Below are 26,149 nucleotides of genomic sequence, written 5' to 3'. Positions count from 1 at the left end.
ATAGACTCAATCTTTAGGATGTTTTTAACATACATCTTTGTCTTCAGAAATGCAATGAAACGCGAGCTACCTCTCACGTGAACGAGCGTCACGAGCTTGTGGCACTCTACCAGACCACTGACTCAAAGAGCCCTTATCAGTCCCTCCTTTACAGTAGAAGCATCAAACAAGGTTCTGAAGACTGTTGACATCTAGTGGAAGCCTTTGGAAGTGCAACATGACCAATATCTGATTGTATCTTCAATAGGGAATGAGTTGTAAAACGACCAACCTCAGATTTCCCACTTCCTGGTTGGATTTTTTCTCAGGTTTTTGCCTGCCATATGAGTTATGTTATACTCACAGACATCATTCAAACAGTTTTAGAATCCTCAGTGTTTTCTATCCAAATATACTAATAATATGCATATACTAGAAACTGGGACTGAGTAGCGGGCAGTTTACTCTGGGCACCTCTGGGCACCTTATTCATCCAAGATACTCAATACTGCCCTACACTTTTGCCCAAATGAGAATCTCCCTCTCTCATTCTCTTTTGTTAGGAGACTGCTCAATTCAATCAAAATTGCACTGTAGCCTTTCACTGTAGCATATGCATACAACATTATATTGAATGCCGTTAATAGCAGGTAGAGGCTCTCCACAGGTTGATGTTTTCATATAAATGCACTCAATTAGCCATAAATACTAAATCAAAGCATTACAGGAAAATATCACTCCAAAACAATCTTTTGGTATTCATTTCATTAGTCCACTGTTAATACAGTCCCAAAATGTTTTGCTTTTCAGCAATCAAGTTTTCAAAATACAGAAAGTGACATTTTGAATTTTTAGGTTTAATTAAAGTATCAACTATCATATTTTATTACTGTTTATTGGCATACATTTGTGTGAATCAGAGCACATACATAAATAGTACTTATTGTAAACCTAATGCATCATATTCTGTGATCCATTTCAAACTTAACTTTCTCCAAACCTTTTGTTTGGTAAAAAATGATATCCTTATTTTTCACATTCATTCATTCACTAAGGCAGATAAGCTAAGAAGAAAGGGTTTGACTGATTTCTCATTGGACAACTCATCTGGCAAATGAGAAGTTTGAGAATCGTTCATTATTCGGACACAGTAACAATAGTGTCTTGATGCCTCTTGGCAGTTAACAGTTCTGTAAAAACATTGGTACGTCTACCTTTGACTCATTCCTCTCTGCCTCCTTCTTTCCACTCCTCTCCTCTTTTGACCTCACCCTCTCACCTTCCCCCTACTCACAAGGCAGGCAATACGCTCGACCTCATCTTTACTAGATGCTGTTCTTCCACTAACCTCATTGCAACTCCCCTCCAAGTCTCCGACCACTACCTTGTATCCTTTTCCCTCTCGCTCTCATCCAACACTTCCCACACTGCCCCTACTCGGATGGTATCGCGCCGTCCCAACCTTCGCTCTCTCTCCCCCGCTACTCTCTCCTCTTCCATCCTATCATCTCTTCCCTCTGCTCAAACCTTCTCCAACCTATCTCCTGATTCCGCCTCCTCAACCCTCCTCTCCTCCCTTTCTGCATCCTTTGACTCTCTATGTCCCCTATCCTCCAGGCCGGCTCGGTCCTCCCCTCCCGCTCCGTGGCTCGACGACTCATTGCGAGCTCACAGAACAGGGCTCCGGGCAGCCGAGCGGAAATGGAGGAAAACTCGCCTCCCTGCGGACCTGGCATCCTTTCACTCCCTCCTCTCTACATTTTCCTCCTCTGTCTCTGCTGCTAAAGCCACTTTCTACCACTCTAAATTCCAAGCATCTGCCTCTAACCCTAGGAAGCTCTTTGCCACCTTCTCCTCCCTCTTGAATCCTAAGTCAAACGACACCGCTGGTTCTGCTCACACTGCCCTACCCTGTGCTCTGACCTCTTTCTCCCCTCTCTCTCCAGATGAAATCTCGCGTCTTGTGACGGCCGGCCGCCCAACAACCTGCCCGCTTGACCCTATCCCCTCCTCTCTTCTCCAGACCTTCTCCCTTACCTCACCTCGCTCATCAACTCATCCCTGACCGCTGGCTACGTCCCTCCCGTCTTCAAGAGAGCGAGAGTTGCACCCCTTCTGAAAAAACCTACACTCGATCCCTCCGATGTCAACAACTACAGACCAGTATCCCTTCTTTCTTTTCTCTCCAAAACTCTTGAACGTGCCGTCCTTGGCCAGCTCTCCCGCTATCGCTCTCAGAATGACCTTCTTGATCCAAATCAGTCAGGTTTCAAGACTAGTCATTCAACTGAGACTGCTCTTCTCTGTATCACGGAGGCACTCCGCACTGCTAAAGCTAACTCTCTCTCCTCTGCTCTCATCCTTCTAGACCTATCGGCTGCCTTCGATACTGTGAACCATCAGATCCTCCTCTCCACCCTCTCCGAGTTGGGCATCTCCGGCGCGGCCCATGCTTGGATTGCGTCCTACCTGACAGGTCGCTCCTACCAGGTGGCGTGGCGAGAATCTGTCTCCTCACCACGCGCTCTCACCACTGGTGTCCCCCAGGGCTCCCCAGGGGGGTGAGAAGGATTACTTTATCCTATCCTAGGTATTCCTGAAAGAGGTGGGGTTTCAGGTGTCTCCGGAAGGTGGTGATTGACTCCGCTGTCCTGGCGTCGTGAGGGAGTTTGTTCCACCATTGGGGGGCCAGAGCTTTGTTGGTATAAACTGAGAATATTTGTGTTACTGCCTCCTTGGCGGGTATTTATACACATTTCTGTAATTCACTCTGCATTTTCTGTCAGACTTATAGGCTATAGTTGGCTTTCTTTACCATATGACAGAGTTGTATAAGCGTAAAGTTATGCTGCTGTATGTTTAAAGGCCCAGTGCAGTCAAAATTGTGATTTACATGTGTGTTATATATTTGTCCACATTATGAGGTTGGGATAACACTATGGAATTGTTAAAATTGTGATAATGCCCGTTGAGTGTAAAAGCTGTTTGAAAAGACTGTAGCCCCAAGGAAACAAAATAGGCCTGCCTTGGATATACAAACACTTTGCAAGTACATTACCTTGACTCTCTAAAGAGAATGAAACAGGGAGGTCCATCCTTGTGTTCTTGCCTAAATTATACTAATCTACATTGGGGCTCCCTAGTAACACAGCGGACTAAGGCATCACATCTCAGTGCAGAGGTGTCCCTACAGACCCTGGTTTGATTCAAGACTGTATCACAACCGGCTGTGATTGGGAGTCTCCTAGGGCGGCGCACAATTGGCCCAGTGTCGTTAGGGTTTGGCTCGGGTAGGCCGTCATTGTAAATAAGAATTTGTTCTTGACTGAGTTGCCAACTCTCTAGTTTGACCACCAGGGGGCATCTTTGAGAAGCATTTGATAGAATTCCTTATTGGCATTACCAGAGAATTTAAAATATTTTTTGTAATAACATAGTATATTGGATTGATTTTAAGACATTTAGCTAAATGAATTTGATTAATATTATGGTGTTTCCAGTCAGAGAAAAATTGTCAGTTTGTAAATTCAGACCGTTTAGCTCTCGGAGCGCACACTGGACGTTCGGACCGAGGAGTAGGGTTGATTTGAGCGTTTTGGCCTTACAACGGCAGTCAAGCACCCAAGCTAGCGTTGGCTAGCTACTCCCAGACACAATTGAGACCACTCTGACCATTTTACTCGCCCTAGTAGAGCTGGTAAGGAAGTTTTCGTGTTAACCAGAGCGTTGGTGACTGTAAATGTGCTGCTGGAAACAATTTAATTACGCTCTTTTCCTGATGTTTACTGACACCGGCCAACGGGCCCTACTCAGAGGAGAGTGCTCTGTAATCCCTGTAGATAGTAGGCTGGACACATTCAATTTTTGACAATGTTCTTTTCTGATAAAAACGCGTTCATTGCATCCGCCGTGGAGCCCAGTTTCATAATATGACCATATTTTCCAGCTGCTTGCCGTCGTTTTGAAGTAATCGTGAAAAAAACATGCCTTATTTTAGTGCATTTTTACCCTGTCAGCTCCTATTAGTTCTATTGAGCACCGTGGCACCAACTCGCCTTCCGAACGTTCTATTCCCAGTTTATTGTTCAACGTCACAATGCCTGTTTCGCTATTGTTGACAATGAGACCTGCTCACGTTGTTTTATAGTTAAAATGTAACAAACAAAAATAATATTGGAACTCTACGGCCTTCCCGTTGTTTCCTATGGGGGAAATATAGGCATGTCTGCCTATTTTGTCAAATATCTCGCAATGTGTATATTTAGATTTTTTAAAGTCGGGTGTAACCGGTGTGAAATGGCTAGCTAGCGACACAAAGGAAGTCAAAGCGGACACCTACAAAGATGGCATCTCAGGTAAGCAGCACTGGGCTGTATTGACGTATCCTATAAAGCTGCTGTTTTAGATTGAATGGTCATATCTTAGTTATTGTTTTCATATCTATAAAAAATAAGCCGTTTTCTTTACTTTCAGAGAGCGAGCTGATCAAGGGGTTGAAAATGTAGACATTGCCAAATGTTCACTGTCCGAGGAACAGGCCGTGGAAGCTTTATTGCTGGCAAAAGTGTCCATTACCAAAGGTAAGTAAACTGTTGTGTGTTATTTTTCTCCATCTCTGCCTGTCTTGTTGTACCTGTCTCACATGCATTAATTAAAAACCCTTAAGATGTCAGCTGCTAATTTTCAGATTTTACACCACATGAACACAGCCATTTTCACTGGACGATCTGTTGCTGCCAAGTCATGATTTCCGTGGGGGTTAGCCTTGCAATAACCAAGTGGTGAGACACATAGCCCTCTATATTTAAATGTTTCAGGTAGGTGTCTCCATCACATACAGTATCTTCTATTGACATGACCTTTTATTGTTTGTCCTCATGTGTCTGTTTTTCAGCATAAAGTACTCTGTAGCCACCAAGTGCGGACACCAGGTGAGACCACACACACACAATAACAGTCTCTCTTCTTCACTTTATCCCTCTCCCCCTTCTCCCTAAATCCTCTAGGTTATATCAGCTGTTTTGGTGAACCCCTCCCGCATCTGAACTGGCTGACACAGAGGGCACAGCATGATCATAGGTGAGATATCACTTGGCCGGGTCAACAGGAAGTATTATTAAAGAGATGCTTTACATTGCAATAAGAATAAATTAGATTTAAAAAAAAAAAACAATGCTTAATCATGCTCTCTCTCTATCCATCTGTCACTCGTCTGCAGGTATGTTTTGATGTGAGAGAGGAAGCCAGTCCCATCAACGCCACCTCACCCGCTCTTAAGATAACCTTCGGGCCAACTGGGGGCCCAAGGCTTGTTAGGAGACACCGCAATTGTGATGAGCTGGGAGAATATTGGGGTAGCACTGTAATTCATGAATCAAATGCTGTCTGCCGCTGTTCTTACCTCTTTCCCTTTCTGTCTTCTACACCTCTCTCCCCACCTCGTCTTTCTTCCTCGTTTTATAATGCACACCACATGTGCATTGAAGTACAGATTGAACTTCTATTTATAATATTACAATTATCATAATTATAATGCATTTATATATTTATAACACCTGGATAATGAACATCTTTCCATAAAGCATTCTCCACTGGTTGAAATTAAGTATCTCATTGAAATACTATCCTGTGTCCTCAGATTAATGCAGATGAAGGGAGTTAGATATGCATCGTTTTTTTCCCTGTATATATGAATTACATATCAATCATGTTTCTAGTCTATTGCATGGTTACAATGTGTAATCATTGATGTCCCAGGAGCAGGAGTGGTAAACACTGTTGAAGTGTATAATTGTAATACATACATGCAGACACAGCATCATTCAAATAATGGAGTTTGATATGACTGAAAAATAATGCCTCAGAGGTTCATACCTGAACCACACCTTTATTTGCCAAGGAAGAGTACATGATCATTGAATATATTCAATGTACAGGCTACAATGTGGGAATCTCATGCGTTGTAATAACTGAAGTACACATGTATATAGGACTTGGCACAATAAAGTTATTATATTCTACTCTATCCATAGGCTTCATTAATGCCATTTAGACTTGAAGTTGATACAACAACTATGATAGCTGAGGTTCATGGATTGGTATGAATATTAGTTCAGAACCTAACGTTTTAGGGTCCATACACAGATCGGCTAACTACTGTAGCAAGCTACATATCCATAGGCATACAGTTATTTTTACCCTCCACTACACAATAAGCAAGTAAATAGTTAGCTAGCTATGTTACTTCAGCTGCATTGCAAGGCAAGCTTACACGATTGTATTCAATTTGCAGTAAATGCTTTAGCTAGTTAGATTCTTTACATCCACTGTTTCATAAGACGGCAGCCTGGTTTTCTCAGGAGTCCCTAAAACATTAAACAACACAAATTACAAATTCATTCTCCTAACACTAGCTAGCTGACTAATGTTAGCTAGTCAGATAACTTGCTAAATAGCGTTTTTGTAAATGAACTTTATAACAAAAAAATATGCACAAATGTTATTCTCTACATTAACTAACATATTCCTCTCAATTGTACATTTTTTGCTTGACTCGTTATGATGTTATAACAACTTACATCTGGTTACACCGTAATGTTTTGTCAGCCATCTTTGTTGAAGAACGCCACAATATGGAATATGGGATATGCTTAACACCCCGGCAGTCCTACAATCTAAGCTAAATACCCTCGATCTCACACAAATGATCAAGGAACCTACCAGGTACAACCCTAAATCTGTAACCATGGGCACTCTCATAGATATCATTCTGACATCCTTGCCCTCTAAATACACCTCTGCTGTCTTCAACCAGGATCTCAGCGATCACTGCCTCATTGCCTGCATCCGTAAGGGGTCTGCGGTCAGACGACCACCCCTCATCACTGTCTCACGCTCCCTAAAACACTTCAGCGAAAAAGCCTTTCTAATCGACCTGGTCCAGGTATCCTGGAAGGATATTGACCTCATCCCATCAGTAGAGGATGCGTGGTTGCTCTTTAAAAGTGCTTTCCTCACCATCTTAAATAAGCATGCCTCGTTCAAAAAAATGTAGAACTAAGAACAGTTATAGCCCTTGGCTCACCCCAGACTTGACTGCCCTTGACCAGCACAAAAACATCCTGTGGTGTTCTACATGACCATCGAATAGCCCCCGCGATATGCAACTTTTCAGGGAAGTCAGGAACAAATATACTCAGTCAGTTAGGAAAACTAAGGCTAGCTTTTTCAAACAGAAATTTGCTTCCTGTAGCACTAATTCCAAAAGGTTTTGGGACACCGTAAAGTCCATGGAGAATAAGAGCACCTCCTCCCAGCTGCCCACTGCACTGAGGCTAGGAAACACTGTCACCACCGATAAATCTACTATAATCGATCATTTCAATAAGCATCTTTCCACGGCTAGCCATGCTTTCCACGCTTCGCCTTATACCAAATCCAGACAGCTGATGTTCTGAAATAGCTGAAAAATCTGGATCCCTGCAAATCAGCTGGGCTAGACAATCTGGACCCTCCCTTTCTAAAATTATCCTCCGAAATTGTTGCAACCCCTATTACCAGCCTGTTCAACGTCTCTTTCATATCGTCTGAGATCCCCAAAGATTGGAAAGCTGCCACGGTCATCCCACTTAAAGGGGAAAACACTCTTGACCCAAACTGCTATAGACCTATATCCATCCTGCCATGCCTTTCTAAAATCTTCAAAAGCCAAGTGAACAAACAGATCACCCTTCTTTGGACACTGTGTTAACAAACCTCCAAACGAGCTTCAACGCCATGCAACACTCCTTCCATGGCCTTCAACTGGTTTTAAATGCTAGGAAAAATAAATGCATGCTCTTCAATCAATTGCTGCCCGTACCCGCCCGCTCGACTAGCATCACTACTCTGGACGTTTCTGACTTAGAATATGTGGACAACTACAAATACCTAGGTGTCTAGTTAGACTGTAAACTCTCCTTCCAGACTCACATTAAGCATCTCCAATCCAAATTTAAATCTAGAATCGGTTTCCTATTTCATAATAAAGCCTCCTTCACTCATGCTGCCAAACACACCCTCGTAAAGCTGACTATCCTACCGATCCTTGACATCGGCGATGCCATTTACAAAATAGCCTCCAACACTCTACTCAATAAACCGGATGTAGTCTATCACAGTGCCATCCGTTTTGTCACCAAAGCCCCATATACTACCCACCACTGCGACCTGTATGCTCTCGTTGGCTGGCCCTCGTTACATATTCTTTGCCAAACCCACTGGCTCCAGGTCATCTATAAGTCTTTGCTAGGTAAAGCCCCGCCTTATCTCAGCTCACTGGTCACTATAGCAACACACAGCCGTAGCACATGCTCCAGCAGGTATATTTCACTATGCATCCCCAAAGCCAACACTTCCTTTGGTCTCCTTTCCTTCCAGTTCTCTGCTGCCAATGACTGGAACAAATTGCAAAAATCACTGAAGTTGGAGACTTCGGCCCCTCTCTAACTTAAAGCATCAGCTGTCAGAGCAGTTTACCTGTACACAGCCAATCTGAAAATAGCACACCCAACTGCCTCATCCCCATATTGTTATTAATCTTCTTGCTCTTTTCCACCACAATATCTCTACTTGCACATCATCATCTGCACATATATCACTCCAGTGTCAATGCTAAATTGTAATTATTTTGCCTCTATGGCCTATTTATTGCCTTACCTCCCTACTCTTTGCACACACTGTACATATATTTTTTCTATTGTGTTATTGACTGTACTTTTGTTTGTGTAACTGTGTTGTTGTTTTTGTCGCACTACTTTGCTTTATCTCGGCCAATTCACAGTTGTAAATGAGAACTTGTTCTCAACTGGCCTACCTGGTTAGATAAAGGTGATATATAAAAAAAATAAAGGTTTATTATTGTAAGCAATGGTTATTTATTTAAGCCTTCAATGCATTTTTTTTTATTTTATTCAGTCCAAATCACAGCCTTGTAGTATTTTTTGCTCAAATGCATTTGTTAGGGAATTCTGTTGAGACCTCATATGGCAGAAGTGGTCATCTGATACGACTATGCATTGTTGTCATTCATCAGCCCCGCTTTTAGCAGGCTTGGGATCCTCAAGACTAAATTAATAGGGTAATAGATTTGAGTGACCAACACTAATGTTCCATAGCCTATTATCAGTCTCTTCTCAGCCTCTCTTATTCTTTCTTCCAATATCAACTGGAAACAATCTTAACTGCTGTTGTTGTGCTAGCTGATTAGCTGTTGTTGTCTCACCTACTGTTTTAGCTAGCTCTCCCAATTCAACACCTGTGATTACTGTATGCCTCGCTGTATGTCTCTCTCAAATGTTAATATGCCTTGTATACTGTTGTTCAGGTTAGTTATCATTGTTTTAGTTTACAATGGAGCCCCTAGTTCCACTCTCCATACCCCTGATACCTCCTTTGTCCCACCTCCCACACATGCGGTGACCTCACCCATTACAACCAGCATGTCCAGAGATACAACCTCTCTCATCATCACCCAGTGCCTGGGCTTACCTCTGCTGTACACGCACCCCACCATACCCCTGTCTGCGCATTATGCCCTGAATATATTCTACCATGCCCAGAAATCTGCTCCTTTTACTCTCTATCCCCAACGCTCTAGGCGACCAGTTTTGATAGCCTTTAGCCGCACCCTCATACTACTCCTCCTCTGTTCCGCGGGTGATGTGGAGGTAAACCCAGGCCCTGCATGTCCCCAGGCACCCTCATTTGTTGACTTCTGTGATCGAAAAAGCCTTGGTTTCATGCATGTCAACATCAGAAGCCTCCTCCCTAAGTTTGTTTTACTCACTGCTTTAGCACACTCTGCTAACCCTGATGTCCTTGCCGTGTCTGAATCCTGGCTCAGGAAGGCCACCAAAAATTCTGAGATTTCCATACCCAACTATAACATCTTCCGTCAAGATAGAACTGCCAAAGGGGGAGGAGTTGCAGTCTACTGCAGAGATAGCCTGCAAAGTAATGTCATACTTTCCAGGTCCATACCCAAACAGTTCGAACTACTAATTTTGAAAATGACTCTCTCCAGAAATAAGTCTCTCACTGTTGCCGCCTGCTACCGACCCCCCTCAGCTCCCAGCTGTGCCCTGGACACCATTTGTGAATTGATCGCCCCCCCATCTAGCTTCAGAGTTTGTTCTGTTAGGTGACCTTAACTGGGGTATGCAAAACACCCCGCCAGTCCTACAATCTAAGCTAGATGCCCTCAATCTCACACAAATCATCAAGGAACCCACCAGGTACAACCCTAAATCTGTAAACAAGGGCACCCTCATAGACGTCATCCTGACCAACTGGCCCTCCAAATACACCTCCGCTGTCTTCAACCAGGATCTCAGCGATCACTGCCTCATTGCCTGTATCCGCTACGGAGCCGCAGTCAACCGACCACCCCTCATCACTGTCAAACGCTCCCTAAAACACCTCTGTGAGCAGGCCTTTCTAATCGACCTGGCCCGGGTATCCTGGAAGGACATTGACCTCATCCCGTCAGTTGAGGATGCCTGGTCATTCTTTAAAAGTAACTTCCGCACCATTTTAGATAAGCATTCTCCGTTCAAAAAATGCAGAACTAAGAACAGATATAGCCCTTGGTTCACTCCAGACCTGACTGCCCTCGACCAGCACAAAAACATCCTGTGGCGGACTGCAATAGCATCGAATAGTCCCCGTGATATGCAACTGTTCAGGGAAGTCAGGAACCAATACACGCAGTCAGTCAGGAAAGCTAAGGCCAGCTTCTTCAGGCAGAAGTTTGCATCCTGTAGCCCCAACTCCAAAAAGTTCTGGGACACTGAAGTCCATGGAGAACAAGAGCACCTCCTCCCAGCTGCCCACTGCACTGAGGTTAGGTAACACGGTCACCACCGATAAATCCATGATTATCGAAAACTTCAACAAGCATTTCTCAACGGCTGGCCATGCCTTCCGCTTGGCTACTCCAACCTCGGCCAACAGCTCCACCCCCCCCGCAGCTACTCGCCCAAGCCTCTCCAGGTTCTCCTTTACCCAAATCCAGATAGCAGATGTTCTGAAAGAGCTGCAAAACCTGGACCCACGATATCATAACCGCCATCGATAAAAGACAGTACTGTGCAGCCGTCTTCATCGACCTTGCCAAGGCTTTCGACTCTGTCAATCACCATATTCTTATCGGCAGACTCAGTAGCCTCGGTTTTTCGGATGACTGCCTTGCCTGGTTCACCAATTACTTTGCAGACAGAGTTCAGTGTGTCAAATCGGAGGGCATGCTGTCCGTTCCTCTGGCAGTCTCTATGGGGGTGCCACAGGGTTCAATCCTCGGGCCGACTCTTTTCTCTGTATATATCAATGATGTTGCTCTTGCTGCGGGCGATTCCCTGATCCACCTCTACGCAGACGACACCATTCTATATACTTCCGGCCCGTCCTTGGACACTGTGCTATCTAACCTCCAAACGAGCTTCAATGCCATACAACACTCCTTCCGTGGCCTCCAACTGCTCTTAAACGCTAGTAAAACCAAATGCATGCTTTTCAACCGTTCGCTGCCTGCACCCGCACGCCTGACCAGCATCACCACCCTGGATGGTACCGACCATGAATATGTGGACATCTATAAGTACCTAGGTGTCTGGCTAGACTGTAAACTCTCCTTCCAGACTCATATCAAACATCTCCAATCGAAAATCAAATCAAGAGTCGGCTTTCTATTCCGCAACAAAGCCTCCTTCACTCACACGGCCAAACTTACCCTAGTAAAACTGACTATCCTACCGATCCTCGACTTCGGCGATGTCATCTACAAAATTGCTTCCAACACTCTACTCAGCAAACTGGATGCAGTTTATCACAGTGCCATCCGTTTTGTCACTAAAGCACCTTATACCACCCACCACTGCGACTTGTATGCTCTAGTCGGCTGGCCCTCGCTACATATTCGTCGCCAGACCCACTGGCTCCAGGTCATCTACAAGTCCATGCTAGGTAAAGCTCCGCCTTATCTCAGTTCACTGGTCACGATGGCAACACCCATCCGTAGCACGCGCTCCAGCAGGTGTATCTCACTGATCATCCCTAAAGCCAACACCTCATTTGGCCGCCTTTTGTTCCAGTTCTCTGCTGCCTGTGACTGGGAACGAATTGCAAAAATCGCTGAAGTTGGAGACTTTTATCTCCCTCACCAACTTCAAACATCTGCTATCTGAGCAGCTAACCGATCGCTGCAGCTGTACATAGTCTATCGGTAAATAGCCCACCCATTTTTACCTACCTCATCCCCATACTGTTTTTATTTATTTACTTTTCTGCTCTTTTGCACACCAATATCTCTACCTGTACATGACCATCTGATAATTTATCACTCCAGTTTTAATCTGCAAAATTGTAATTATTCGCCTACCTCCTCATGCCTTTTGCACACAATGTATATAGACTCCCCCCCTTTTTTTCCTACTGTGTTATTGACTTGTTAATTCTTTACTCCATGTGTAACTCTGTGTTGTCTGTTCACACTGCTATGCTTTATCTTGGCCAGGTCGCAGTTGCAAATGAGAACTTGTTCTCAACTAGCCTACCTGGTTAAATAAAGGTGAAAAAAATAAATAATAATAATAATAATAAAACAACCCAACCACTATAGTTTTACCATCAAAATGCTTGTGTCTTTGTGGACTCACTGTGTTACAGTTTCCTGATCTATTTGCTGATGCCCTGCAATTGTGGTGGTTCTTGGGTTACTGTGACACTGACATAGTACTCCTGAGAGCCATCAATTATTAAAGGCCAAAAACGTTCTGATGGGCAGCAGGTCTTGCTGAAGGTACTGCACAGACAACAAAAGCTGACAGGTGGGAGCTGAGCACCTTTATTTGGGATTCAAAGTGGGTAGCTAAAGATGTCAAAGAGAAGATGGGTGGAATTCAAGATCTGCCAGACCATAAGCTGCACAGCTCCCATCAGCCGAAGACACAGACCACCTTCTCCTGCTGCTGCCGGTATGTAGGTCTGTGTAGAAGCTTCAAAGGTTTGGTTTTTCTTTTCTGTGAGCTTTCTTGACCTAATTCACATTTACAATGCTGAATATCAGGGGTTGCCATCATGGCTTCCCAGCACAATGGAGAATCCAGAGAATTTCCCTAAATGCTATAAGTGGTATAACTTGTGATTGGGTTGGGGTGGAAGCAATGCGTGTAAATGTCAAATAGACATGTTCTATGACTGTGATCCAAATCAAATTTTATTGGTCACATACATGTGTTTAGCAGATGTTATTGTGTGTGTAGTGAAATGCTAGTGTTTCTAGCTCCAACAGTGCAGTAATATCTAACAAGTAATATCTTACAATTTCACAACAATACACACAAATCTAAGGAATGGAATTAAGAATATATACGTAAATATATGGATGAGCAATATCAGAGCGACATAGACTAAGATACAATTGAATATAATAGAATACAGTATATACATATGAGATGAGTAATGCAAAATATGTTAACATTATTAAAGTGCCTAGTGTTCCATTTATTAAAGTGGCCAGTGATTTCAAGTCTATGTATATAGGCAGCAGCCTCTAATATGCTAGTGATGGCTATTTAACAATCTGATGACCTTGAGATAGAAGCTGTTTTCAATCTCTCTGTCCCAGCTTTGATGCACCTTTAACCTCACCTTCAGGATAATAGCCGAGTGAACAGGCAGTGGCTCGGGTGGTTGTTGTCCTTGAATATATTTTTGGACTTCCTGTGACATCGGGTGCTGTAGGTGTCCTGGAGGGCAGGTAGTTTGCCTCCGGTGATGCGTTGGGCAGACCGCACCACCCTCTGGAGAGCCCTGCGATTTCTGTACCAGGCGGAGATACAGGATGTTCTCAATTGTGTATCTGTAAAAGTTTGTGAGGATTTTAGGTGTGCAAAGTGTGCTCTCATTTTGTATTTGTTTTAATACCACAATTTCAGAAATAATCATATGGAGAGACCATATTTCATTTAATTTAAAATAGATCTGGTCATTTTAACTGGGGCAATGTGAAATTAATCCTGATGAGCGATTATGCAACCCAGTGATCTTGTTTGCACCTTCACAGAAAAGAGAATATGTATTTACTCATGCAAATTATTTCAATCTATAATCAATCTATATTTTACTTGTGTACACACAGTATGTTTCCCTCTAAAAATAAGAATAAAATAAAACGTTTTGAACTGTGAGTGACATTCTGACGTTCCCAAAGGGGCGTAGCTGGGGAAAACAGCCACCCATGTGACGTCATCACAATCAGTCTCGTGTTTACGTGGAGAACATGGCGGCGGAGATGTGGCTGTAGCAAGGAGTCGGCTCCTAATGCGAGTTCGTCGCAGTGATTTGACACCATTACCAAACCATTTTAATGTCAACAGACAGACACTTTCCCCACAGACTCTGAGCGTATTCGCTGACACTTCGCATGAAGCCCCTTTCCTCTTCTCTCAGCCACAGGGACAACGGTAATGGAAGACGAGGAGAGGCAAAAGAAGCTCGAGGCCGGCAAAGCAAAGGTATGATAGCACTTTCTCTGTGTTTCTACTAGTCAACCTTGGGAACAACATTTATTGCCGCGCGTGCTCAGTAATACATTGTCTTATATAGTTTAATTTAGTAGCTGTTTTGGAAGCCCCTTCCGTGTTCCTGTCCTTGTCTGCTGTCACTACTAGAAAACATGTCCCCCAATGTGGATGTGGATGACAGCCCGGGTTAGCAAGCTAGCCGGACTTCCTTTGTCATGCGACCCAGCCATTGGCATCTCATAGAAACGTGCTGTTTCCTCCTAAAATCTACCAGTTTTGAAAAAAAGTATGAATGTTAGCCAGCTAACCAGTTAAGCCTTTCCGGTCAACGTCAGGTTTTATTAGTCACGTGATTTAAAAGGTTGATCTTATTGTGTGACAGGTTTTTCAGGACATGCCCCAAGTTAGCTTGAGCAAACTCAAATGGTCTCATACATATTTTATTTTATAGCATACTAACGTTACACTGTAACAACCAGTGTTACAAATAAGTTTAACTGAGTAATGTAAAACAACTTCATGTCATGCAGAAGGGATGGATGTCACACAAACTATTATTTCAACCATAATTGCATTTTAAAAACCATTTCGAAGTATCCAGTGAACTGGTACAGTATTTTAGGTATTTTATTAGGATCCCCATTAGCTTTTGCAAAATCAGCAGCTACTCTTCCTGGGGTCCACAGTAGCCTACTTGTAAGATGATACGATAACACACTGTCATAGTCAACTGAGAAGGATGATGAAAATCACGTCACTGCTTTAGTCTAAAAATATAAAAGGGTACTTGGAGACAGATGGAAGGAAAGTATACTGGACTCCTTTCAGAATTTGAGGTTACTACCTTTGCAGTGTCATTCCTCTGCCTTAATCCCTTGACGAGTTTAGGCCCTAATGCACAATACCATGACTTGACACCACTCCACCACCCATACCTATGACGCTAGAGGTTTATTTTGAGTCAGTAGTATTTATGCAGTATTTGAAGAGAAGGCTAGATGCTATTGAAAGGGAAATCACTTTTTGTCACCACACCTGAAACTATTTTGGAAGGTGCTAATCAAAACTAGCCTATAAATTGACTAGACTATATTTAAATGCTCAGTGACGATAGCAGTAAGGATTTTGAATGAGACACATCTTTCTGTAGCGAACCTGTGATGATTCAACTCCGACTACCGTAGGAAGGCATAGGAAGGTCATATGGCTCTTTAACATAGTCATGCAGAGTTTGGTAACAAACATTCAATAACAATCTAGCTAGTCTAATTTGCATTCTTTCTGATGTAATTATCTTGCATTGATATGTGTCAATATGACAACTGTTTGTACAACCCTGTGACACTATGGCTGACCTGGTCACCCACATGTAACCTGGTTTTACTCCCTACTGTCATCACTTCTCCACCTGTCTTTGATTTGAACCTTGAACAAAAATGTCAGATTTATAGGCTTTCTCCAGCCAGGTGAACTGTGTGGAAATAGCAATAGATTAAGAGGATTTAGGCCTACTGGTCCTATTGGTTTAAATGTGTTCAGTTGTTTGTGATGGGTCTTGGCATATGAAGTCTGATTATTTTGTAAGTCAGAAATGTAAAGTTGACCTCTTGTCTATCAAATCCGAACACCAATTTTTACTTGACTGGCGTTAGAAGTTCTTCAGGGGCTGGTTGCAAAAGTATAGGCCTAGGCCATCTAAGATTCAAAATAATGTAATGATTCTCAATTGGGAAAAAGTCTGTCCGCCTCTCCTCTGTGACCCAGAAACCGATAAATGGTTGAGGAGTGTGTTATTTCGTTAGTAGGCTAATGGAGTATTCTCCCCTCCTTGATTACCTACTTCGGTAGAGGATACACAAGTATCATCCCGGCGGCTAGCAAGGAAGAGTTTTAAAATCCGCCACACCCTCTTTGAATCAGCTGTTGTTTTCTCGAAGGAGAAAAACATGTACACATTTAAAAAATGATACACTACTTATCCTTTTATCTTTAAAACGTATTCAAATCAAATCAAATTTTATTTGTCACATACACATGGTTAGCAGATGTTAATGCGAGTGTAGCGAAATGCTTGTGCTTCTAGTTCCGACAATGCAGTAATAACCAACAAGTAATCTAACTAACAATTCCAAAACTACTGTCTTATACACAGTGTAAGGGGATAAAGAATATGTACATAAGGATATATGAATGAGTGATGGTACAGGGCAGCATAGGCAAGATACAGTAGATGGTATCGAGTACAGTATATACATATGAGATGAGTATGTAAACAAAGTGGCATATTTAAAGTGGCTAGTGATACATGTATTACATAAGGATGATATAGAGTACAGTATATACGTATGTATATGAGATGAATAATGTAGGGTAAGTAACATTATATAAGGTAGCATTGTTTAAAGTGGCTAGTGATATATTTACATCATTTCCCATCAATTCCCATTATTAAAGTGGCTGGAGTTGAGTCAGTGTCAGTGTCAGTGTGTTGGCAGCAGCCACTCAATGTTAGTGGTGGCTGTTTAACAGTCTGATGGCCTTGAGATAGAAGCTGTTTTTCAGTCTCTCGGTCCCAGCTTTGATGCACCTGTACTGACCTCGCCTTCTGGATGATAGCGGGGTGAACAGGCAGTGGTTCGGGTGGTTGATGTCCTTGATGATCTTTATGGCCTTCCTGTAACATCGGGTGGTGTAGGTGTCCTGGAGGGCAGGTAGTTTGCCCCCGGTGATGCGTTGTGCAGACCTCACTACCCTCTGGAGAGCCTTACGGTTGAGGGCGGAGCAGTTGCCGTACCAGGCGGTGATACAGCCCGCCAGGATGCTCTCGATTGTGCATTTGTAGAAGTTTGTGAGTGCTTTTGGTGACAAGCCGAATTTCTTCAGCCTCCCGAGGTTGAAGAGGCGCTGCTGCGCCTTCTTCACGATGCTGTCTGTGTGAGTGGACCAATTCAGTTTGTCTGTGATGTGTATGCCGAGGAACTTAAAACTTGCTACCCTCTCCACTACTGTTCCATCGATGTGGATAGGGGGGTGTTCCCTCTGCTGTTTCCTGAAGTCCACAATCATCTCCTTAGTTTTGTTGACGTTGAGTGTGAGGTTATTTTCCTGACACCACACTCCGAGGGCCCTCACCTCCTCCCTGTAGGCCGTCTCGTCGTTGTTGGTAATCAAGCCTCGGAGTGCACAACTAGCACAACTAGCTAAATTAGTTTTTATCACATTACACATTTATTTTTAAGATATGATAAATGTAATTTGCCTGATGACGCACGAGTGGAGAAGGATTCTCATTTCATACGAGCGCATTTCCTCGACTATCTTTTTCAAAAGGAGGCGAGGAGAGGATGGACCAGAGGAAACGAGGAGTCGAGCAAAACCAATTGAGTCTTCCTATAAACCATGGATGGGCATCTACAGTCCTCTGGGGCCTGATTGGTGTCACACTTTTGCCCCAGCTAACACACCTGACACCAAAAATCAGCTAATCATGATCTTCAGTTTAGAATACAATTAGTTTAATCAGTTGTGTTTGCTAGGAATGAGGATAAAATTACACCACTCCACCACGCCTATTTGAGACCGTAGTAGACCCAGACCGAGTCCATACTTTTCCTGTCTCATTCACCCAGGCGGCTTTATCAAACCTCATGGGTTTTACAGAGCATATAGCTTAGCCTTGTAGTGAATTCCACACCATCTTTCTACACATTCAACAATGACAGCCAGGTCGATAATGCATTTCATATAAAGTGTGTACTTTTCACTCATGAAACAACATGAACATTCTACAGTCAAGTCGCTCTGGATAAGAGCGTCTGCTAAATGACTTAAATGTAAATGTAAATGTAAGTCAACCCCTCTGCTCCATGGTGTGGTAATTGTTCCTCAACAGTTGCTCCTTTCACGATTTTCTTGCGTGTTATAATATTATACTAAATATTTAAAGGACTGGAGCCATCATGTACTAAGTTTGTACCTGAGGAGAATCATAAAACCTATAATTTCATATGTTTTTTGGATCCCAGAGGCCCAAAAGGCTCTTGCTCAAAAATAATTCAGAAGAGCCCTCTCCATGATCTGTAGTGGAGAACTGTTTTATTTTAATTTTAATTTTTAATCCGTTATTTTACCAGGTAAATTGACTGAGAACACGTTCTCATTTGCAGCAACGACCTGGGGAATAGTTACAGGGGAGAGGGGGATTAATGAGCCAATTGTAAACTGGGGATTATTAGGTGACCGTGATGGTTTTAGGGTCAGATTGGGAATTTAGCCAGGACACAGGGGTTAACACCCCTACTCTTACGATAAGTGCCATGGGATCTTTAATGACCTCAGAGACTCAGGACACCCGTTTAACGTCCCATCCGAAAGACGGCACCCTAGACCAGAGGAAAGAGTGCCTCCTACTGGCCCTTCAACACCACTTCCAGCAGCATCTGGTCTCCCATCCAGGAACTGACCAGGACCAACCCTGCTTAGCTTCAGAAGCAAGCCAGCATTGGTATGCTGCTGGCATAAACATTAAAGACGTTTATTTAAAAAATAATATTTTTGTTGTTGAATTTTACCTTTTTTTCGACCCCCAATTTCGTGGTATCCAATTGTTTTAGTAGATACTATCTTGTCTTATCGCTACAACTCCTGTACGGGCTCGGGAGAGACAAAGGTTGAAAGTCATGCGTCCTCCGATACACAACCCATTAACACAGCGCACATCCAACCCGGAAGCCAGCCGCACCAATGTGTCGGAGGGTACACCGTGCACCTGGCAACCTTGGTTAGCGCGCACTGCGCCCAGCCCGCCACAGGAGTCGCTGGTGCGCGATGAGACAAGGACGTCCCTACCGACCAAGCCCTCCCTAACCCGGACGACGCTAGGCCAATTGTGCGTCGCCCCACTGACCACCCGGGAGGCCACGTTTTGTGCTCTTGTAGGAAGCAATCACTCCCCTATTGCTTACTACAAATGATCTATAACTGGGCTAATTGCTCACTAACTAGCAAAGGATATTTGTAATAATGACAATTAGAACAATACTGAATGAACACTTTTATTTTAACTTAATATAATATACCAATAAAATCAATTTAGCCTCAACTAAATAATGAAACATGTTCAATTTGGTTTAAATAATGCAAATACAAAGTGGTGAAAAAGAAAGTAATGGCAATATGTGCCATGTAAAATTTAAAAAAAAAAAAGCTAACGTTGAAGTTCCTTGCTCAGAACATGAGAACATATGAAAGCCTAATCTTGGGAGTTGATAGGCTTGAAGTTAAACAGTTCAATGATTGAAGCACAGCGAAGAGCTGCTGGCAAACACACAAAAATGTGGGGAGGCAGCGTAGCCTAGTGGTTAGAGCGTTGGACTAGTAACCGGAAGGTTGCGAGTTCAAACCCCCGAGCTGACAAGGTACAAATCTGTCGTTCTGCCCCTGAACAGGCAGTTAACCCACTGTTCCCAGGCCGTCATTTGACTTGCCTGGTTAAATAAAGGTAAAATAAAAAAAATAAAAAAATGAATGCTTACGAGCCTGCTGCTGCCTACCACAGCTCAGTCAGACTGCTCTTTCAAATATCAAATCATAGACTTAACCCTGAGAGGTTTCCTTCCTCTATGAGTTGGGAAGGACGCCTGTGTCTTTGTAGTGACTGGGTCTATGATTAATTATAACATAATTAAGATAATGTTAGATATGTCCCAAAAATGTCAATTTATTTGGCGAGTTTGATTCAGAAATACACCGGTTTCAACTCGCCCAACATGCCTACAAAATATCTAATAAGTTACCTATAAATATGTTCCAAACATTTCAAACAACGTTCCTATTCCAATCTCAGGTACCCTAAAACGTAAATAATCGATCAAATTTAAGACGAATAAACTGTTTCTAATACCGGATAAAAACATGAAGTGTGCTCCAGTTCACGCGCATTTAAACAGTAGAGTCCACCAGGAGTGACACTTACAATGAATAGGACTACTTCTTAATTTCTCAAAAGAAAAACATTGAACAATTTCTAAAGACTGTTGACATCTAGTGGAAGCCATAGAAACTGCAACCAGGTTCCTAATAATAAGGGTATCCCCAAGAAAACATTGGAAAATCCAATGACCTTAATTTCTTCCCTCCTGGATGGTTTGTCCTCTGGGTTTTGCCTGCCATATCAGTTATGTTATACTCAGACATTATTTTAACAGTTTTAGAAACTTTAGAGTGTTTTCTATCCAGATCTACCAATTGTATGCATATCCTAGTTTCTGGGCCTGAGTAACAGGCAGTTTACTTTGGGCACGCTTTTCATCCAGAGGTGAAAATACTGCCCCCTACCCAAGAGAGGTTAATGTCACCATTGGCCTCATGGTGAAATCCCTGAGAGGTTTCCTTCCTCTATGAGTTGGGAAGGACGCCTGTGTCTTTGTAGTGACTGGGTGTATTGATACACCATCTAAAGTGTAATTAATAACTTCACAATGCTCAAAGAGGTATTGTATATCTGCTTTTTTTACCCATCTACCAGTAGAAACCCTTCTTTGCGAGGCATTTGTAAACCTCCCTGGTATTCGTGGTTGAATATGTTTGAAATGCACTGCTTGACTGAGGGACCTTACAGTTAATTGTATGTGTGGGGTACAGAGATGAGGTAGTAATTAAATAATCATGTTAAACACTATTATTGCACACAGTGTGTCCATGCAATTTGTGACTTGTCAAGGAAATTCTTGCTCCTGAACGTATTTGGTCTTGCCATATCAAAGTGGTTGAATACTTGACATTCAGGCTTTTCATATTTGATTAATTTGTAAAATAAACACACAAAAAACAACATAATTCTACTTGAACATTATTGGGTATTGTGTGTAGGCCAGTGACACAACATCTAAATTTAATACATCTTAAATTTAGGTTGAAACAAGAAAATGTGGAGAAACTCAAGGGGTGTGAATACTTTGAAGATACTGTATATTATGAGATGACTAAAATACAGTACATACTGTACATATTGAGTAAGAAACAATATATGAAGTGTTGGCTCAAGTCTGTGTTGACATGCCAACTGTTGATCATCGCAGCAGCTGTCAAGATGGCTGTTTTCTAAGCTGTTCGGGCATTGTGCCAGCAACAGCAAGTGGCTTACCTCAACACAGGAACGACACTAATAGTGTTTTCAAGCTCTGACACAGCCGATTTGACTGTTCACGTAAATGGAGTTTGTTCACGTAAATGGAGTAAAGACCTAGTTGATTTCTTCTTCCATTCAAATCCTTGGGCAGGTGACCTAAGTGTTTTTTTTGGGGGGGGTTGCCAAAGTCTAAACAGTGCCATTTATATAAAATAAATAATGATTTTTAGGATGGCAAGAAGCTTTGTTTTTAAACTTAAATGACTAAAACCAGATTTAAAGTATGTAGAAAAAATTATGAAACAATACTTACATTTTTTTTTTGATAATTGTCAAGATAATTTTGTTCTCATGTTCATTTTTCCAATGCAATTAATACACTCTGTCTGTTTCTAAGAATTTGTAAGGTTCTTATTTAAATGAAACGGAAAAAGATCAGTCAATTTAGCCAATAGTGTTTATTCTCGAGAGCTCTGCTCATAATACCATGTACATTGATTTATATACCTCACATTTCATGATAAATGTCCCTCCTCCTCTCAGATACAATGACAATATAGTTCACAAGCCTTCTCAAATTGTCTGCCACCTGTTAAACAATCTACTACAAGCCCAAGGTCTCTCCCCTCCCTGGGTGGGGACAGAATGTCCTGTAAGGAACACAGTATTCCAGCCGGTCTGACTGTAGCTCCATTCGTTTCTAACAAGAAACAGAAAGTCCTTGTTCTAATTCTTGACAAAAACTACACGCATTATATTCAGTGTTTTGATTATAATAAGATTCATACAATCATACAGTGACAGGGTTGTATTCGGTTATTTATATTTCTACGTTAAATGTATACATCATCATTCATATAAATCCCATAACAATAATATAATATTTAAGAATTTACAATCAGAAGTAGAAGCTAGACAGTCAGGGATAATTTCAAAGTAAAAAACAACACTGAATTTATCAGTATTGATTTTGTTATTATGTCTTAGCAAAATAATGCAACATTAGCCATGGCAAAATGAATAGAATTGCAGGAAATTAGCTTTAATCTGCAGAAGGTTCTCTCAGCTCCATGGAGCAAATTCTATAATTGTAGGAAATTGGCCTAAAAATTCTAATTTCTCTAAACCGCCAAGATGGGTGTCTCTAAAATGTTCTCGACAATTCAGCCACGCCAATGGGCTGAACGTGCCCATTGCCACACCCCCTGCCACTCCCACTACTTTAGGCCCATTTTAATCCAGAAAAAAAATCCTGTCCATAAAAATGTCTACAAGAGTCTAAAATGTCTACAAAAATGTCTATTTTTGGGCGTATGGCATTTTGTTTATGCTTTTGGAGGTTGCATTTTGAGTCAATCCTGCAATCCCTATAGGAAAAAGGTCTGTGCTGCTTCCGATTCACAAGCAATTACAACTTTTGTCCCGAATCAAGTTTTATTCTCCCGTACAGTGGTCCTACTCTGTTTAGTCCATATTGATTGTACGTTCAGAGCCTTTGGATAATTAATCAGCCTCGACTCCGCTAATTAATTTTGGTCTCGAGCTACCTTGTGTAATGGTATACAAGATCGGCCATTGTGATCACCAGAGCTGAGTGCCCTTAGTTCAACCACTGAACACATTCATGACCATTTGGAGGTACAAAACTGTTAGGTTACCTTGAAATTTTCACAGTTTGTACACCCAGGTGTGGTTCGTGTATTGTTCAGACTTAACCTCTGAGCATCTAATGCTATAGCCTAAGTCTTTCTTATATTTGTTTTGGCAATGAAGGCGGGTGTTACAAATGTGATTAGGGTTCCACATATATAGGCCTATAACTGCACTACTGCCAAATTTAATCTGGTTATTTATGTTGATTCTTGTTCATTGTGTTTTAATCCGTGCCTTTACATTGGGTTACAAAAATGTTTTCACAGTAGTTTGTTTTCTGTACCCACTAGGCTATCTATAATGGGAATGCTCTCTGTTTAAATGAACGATCACTCACTCACCGCAAACATTACTCAATGTGCCATAATTGATCAAATAGAAAGCCCCCCAAAAACACTGAATTTAGCATGGTACAGTGTGCTCTTTTCGGCATGAATTGTGTTAATCTATCGTTATTATCTGTGGGGATAAGCAGTGACACTGAGGGACAGATAATCGCTCTCTTGTAACGGCACCAGTGGCTGCATTAGCTAACCTTTGTGAAACAACTCAATGAGGTCGAATGCTTGATGCAGAAATCTCTAGAATTATCGTCCAACAAGCCAGTATTTTGATTTGAAGTGCTTAGAGTGCTATATGAATAAGCAGCGACGATTTACGCTCACTGACTGCCAAGTAGGCTACATGTTTGTCCCAGATAAAGAATGTTTGCAAAACATTGTCACTTGCTCCATCTTTGAGGATGCAGATGGCATTATGCACCTACGTAGGCCGCAGTCCCATATGCTTATCCAACTCGATGGTCCTCTGCCAAATAGGGCAACACAGCATCAGTAGCCTAAGTATTCTAGGTAGTATTCTAGTATTCCCAGTATTTCAATTTACTGGGAGAAAATAATTTGAATTTGTTTATGCTGTGCATATCTCCACAGATCTGGACTTGCTCAGACCATCTACAAACGATTAGACTACAGTACAAGGATAATGCTAGCTGAAACTCTATTGACATACAGTAACTCCCCAGCCTCCCTATGTGTTAAAGTAAGCCTAGTTGTTGCGTGTTGCAGTTTACTCTTAGCCTAATGACACCGAGTGTGTATTTATGAAGATATAATCTGTATGAACCAAAAGTATAAAGTGTTAGGTCTAGAGATAAAACGGTATGAAAATTTCATATCACAATTTTAGTGACCAAAATTATCACGGTTATCAGTATTATCGCAGTATTGTTAAAATGTGCTGGAAATGTTCAAAAAGTAATGATATACACACACACTGAAATCATTTCAACAAAACAACAAATACAATTATCAGCACTCTGCACTGTTTGTGTGTATAAACATTAAAATAATAACTTTAACATGGCACCATGTGGCCATGAGAGGTAAAAGTTTCCCTAGTGCAGGTTTAAATGAACACAACCTTAATTAAGTAAGTAAAGCAATGTGCATGTAAGAACAATACAACCATATGTAAACAAATCCAATGTGCAGGTGTTTACATTAAAATATGTAAACAAATCAAATGAGCAGCACTGATTGTATGTCCGTTCTCTCCTTCATAAAGAAATATGGTTCTGCTGGCCTAACATCCTGTATGGATTCATATTTGTTCACTTGAGATTGAAATGTAAAAAATGTTAGCATATTTACTTTGTCCGGTTTAAGTAGGGATCTGTGAGGGGAATCCATGTGCCCGCTGACACTGAACACTCTGTTGCTCGGATGCACAAAAGCTTCCTGGCAAGGTGAGGCAGCTCTGATGCATTGCCCCCAACCTAGCCAGACATTTCCCCTCCGATGCCGCTTTGTGGTTCTTCCCTGACTTGTGCAGCTGCCAGCTTCAAGGCCTCCTGGATACAGCTGTCAGTGTCAGCTTTTGCAGCTTAGGCTCATCTAAAAAGCTCCTTTTGAAGCAGGGGTTAATGAAACAAGCCATGTGCATGACTCTTTGCGTTCTCTGTGTATCTGTTGTTAAGGTATTCTCTCATTACCCTTTTCATCTCCTTGGACAGGGATGGCTCTGTATCCTTTTCCACCAGAACGTCACGGATGATGTGGTCCAGGACAGGCTTGATGGCTGACAGTGTCACTCGTGTCTCTGAGGCAAGTGTATCTGTAAACTTGCTCAGAGGTTCAAGGAGCTGGCACAGTTGCTCCATGACACTTTGTCGGCATCCTTGGGCATCAAATGTCATGTTCCTCTTTCCCCAGCCAGTGTCACACAGACTGGCTGCTATTGGCTGAGGAAACGCTCAAGCATCGTGTGTGTAGATCCCCATCGGGTTACCACATCATGGATCAGAGCCTTCTGTGGCATGTTGAGGGCAGCTTGCTTTTCTCGCAGTTCTCTCCTTTTCCAGCCCTGTGAGAAGCCTTGGACCAGATGACAGCAGGCCTTGACTGCTCTGTCAACTCTGAATTTTCAGAGCCTTTGTGATGGCCAGGTAAAAATTATGGCCAAAGAGCCCAAGCCACAGATCTGGGAACTCTTCAAAAGCCTTGATCATGTTTGTTGCGTTGTCTGTGGTTTTGCAGACTAGGGCTTTCTTGTTGATCCCCCACTCTTCCAGCATATTCTCAAACTCTAGTGCGTTTGTTATTATTGTGTTACATTATTATTATTATACACACACACACACACACACTCTTTGTTGCATTTGAGTATATGCAATGACCCCATGCACAATTTACATAAATACAAATGAGTCAAGACATGAGTCAATGACAGTGATAGTAATTGCAATGAGCCCAACAATTGACATAAATACAGCAGTATTCTATATCGTGTTTCTCCTTTTAGAACACTTTTACAACCAAGTCGACGA

At 42.2% G+C, this 26,149-nt stretch overlaps 1 protein-coding gene and 1 long non-coding RNA gene across 13 annotated transcripts in view; both read left to right on the top strand.

The window, feature by feature from the left end:
• The first annotated feature begins 3,215 nt into the window (after positions 1 to 3,215).
• On the top strand, positions 3,216 to 6,004 carry LOC135572458 (uncharacterized). The gene is made up of 3 exons (XR_010464313.1): positions 3,216 to 4,334; positions 4,453 to 5,058; positions 5,198 to 6,004. It is a non-coding gene; the product is annotated as an uncharacterized LOC135572458 (long non-coding RNA).
• Positions 6,005 to 14,284: 8,280 nt separating this feature from the next.
• The window catches only part of LOC115131523 (A-kinase anchor protein 9-like), a 117,808-nt gene continuing 105,943 nt past the window's right edge, over positions 14,285 to 26,149 (top strand). For all 12 annotated transcript variants that reach the window (XM_065020458.1, XM_065020451.1, XM_065020457.1 and 9 more), the window contains exon 1: positions 14,285 to 14,531. In XM_065020458.1, coding sequence (XP_064876530.1) covers positions 14,484 to 14,531 — 48 coding nt within the window. In that variant the 5' untranslated portion in view covers positions 14,285 to 14,483. The remainder of the gene's footprint in view (positions 14,532 to 26,149) is intronic.

Source organism: Oncorhynchus nerka, linkage group LG7, assembly GCF_034236695.1.
Source record: "Oncorhynchus nerka isolate Pitt River linkage group LG7, Oner_Uvic_2.0, whole genome shotgun sequence".
Classification (NCBI taxonomy): Eukaryota; Metazoa; Chordata; class Actinopteri; order Salmoniformes; family Salmonidae; genus Oncorhynchus; species Oncorhynchus nerka.
Note: the sequence above shows the minus strand (reverse complement) of the source record. Positions and strands in the feature narration are given on the sequence as shown.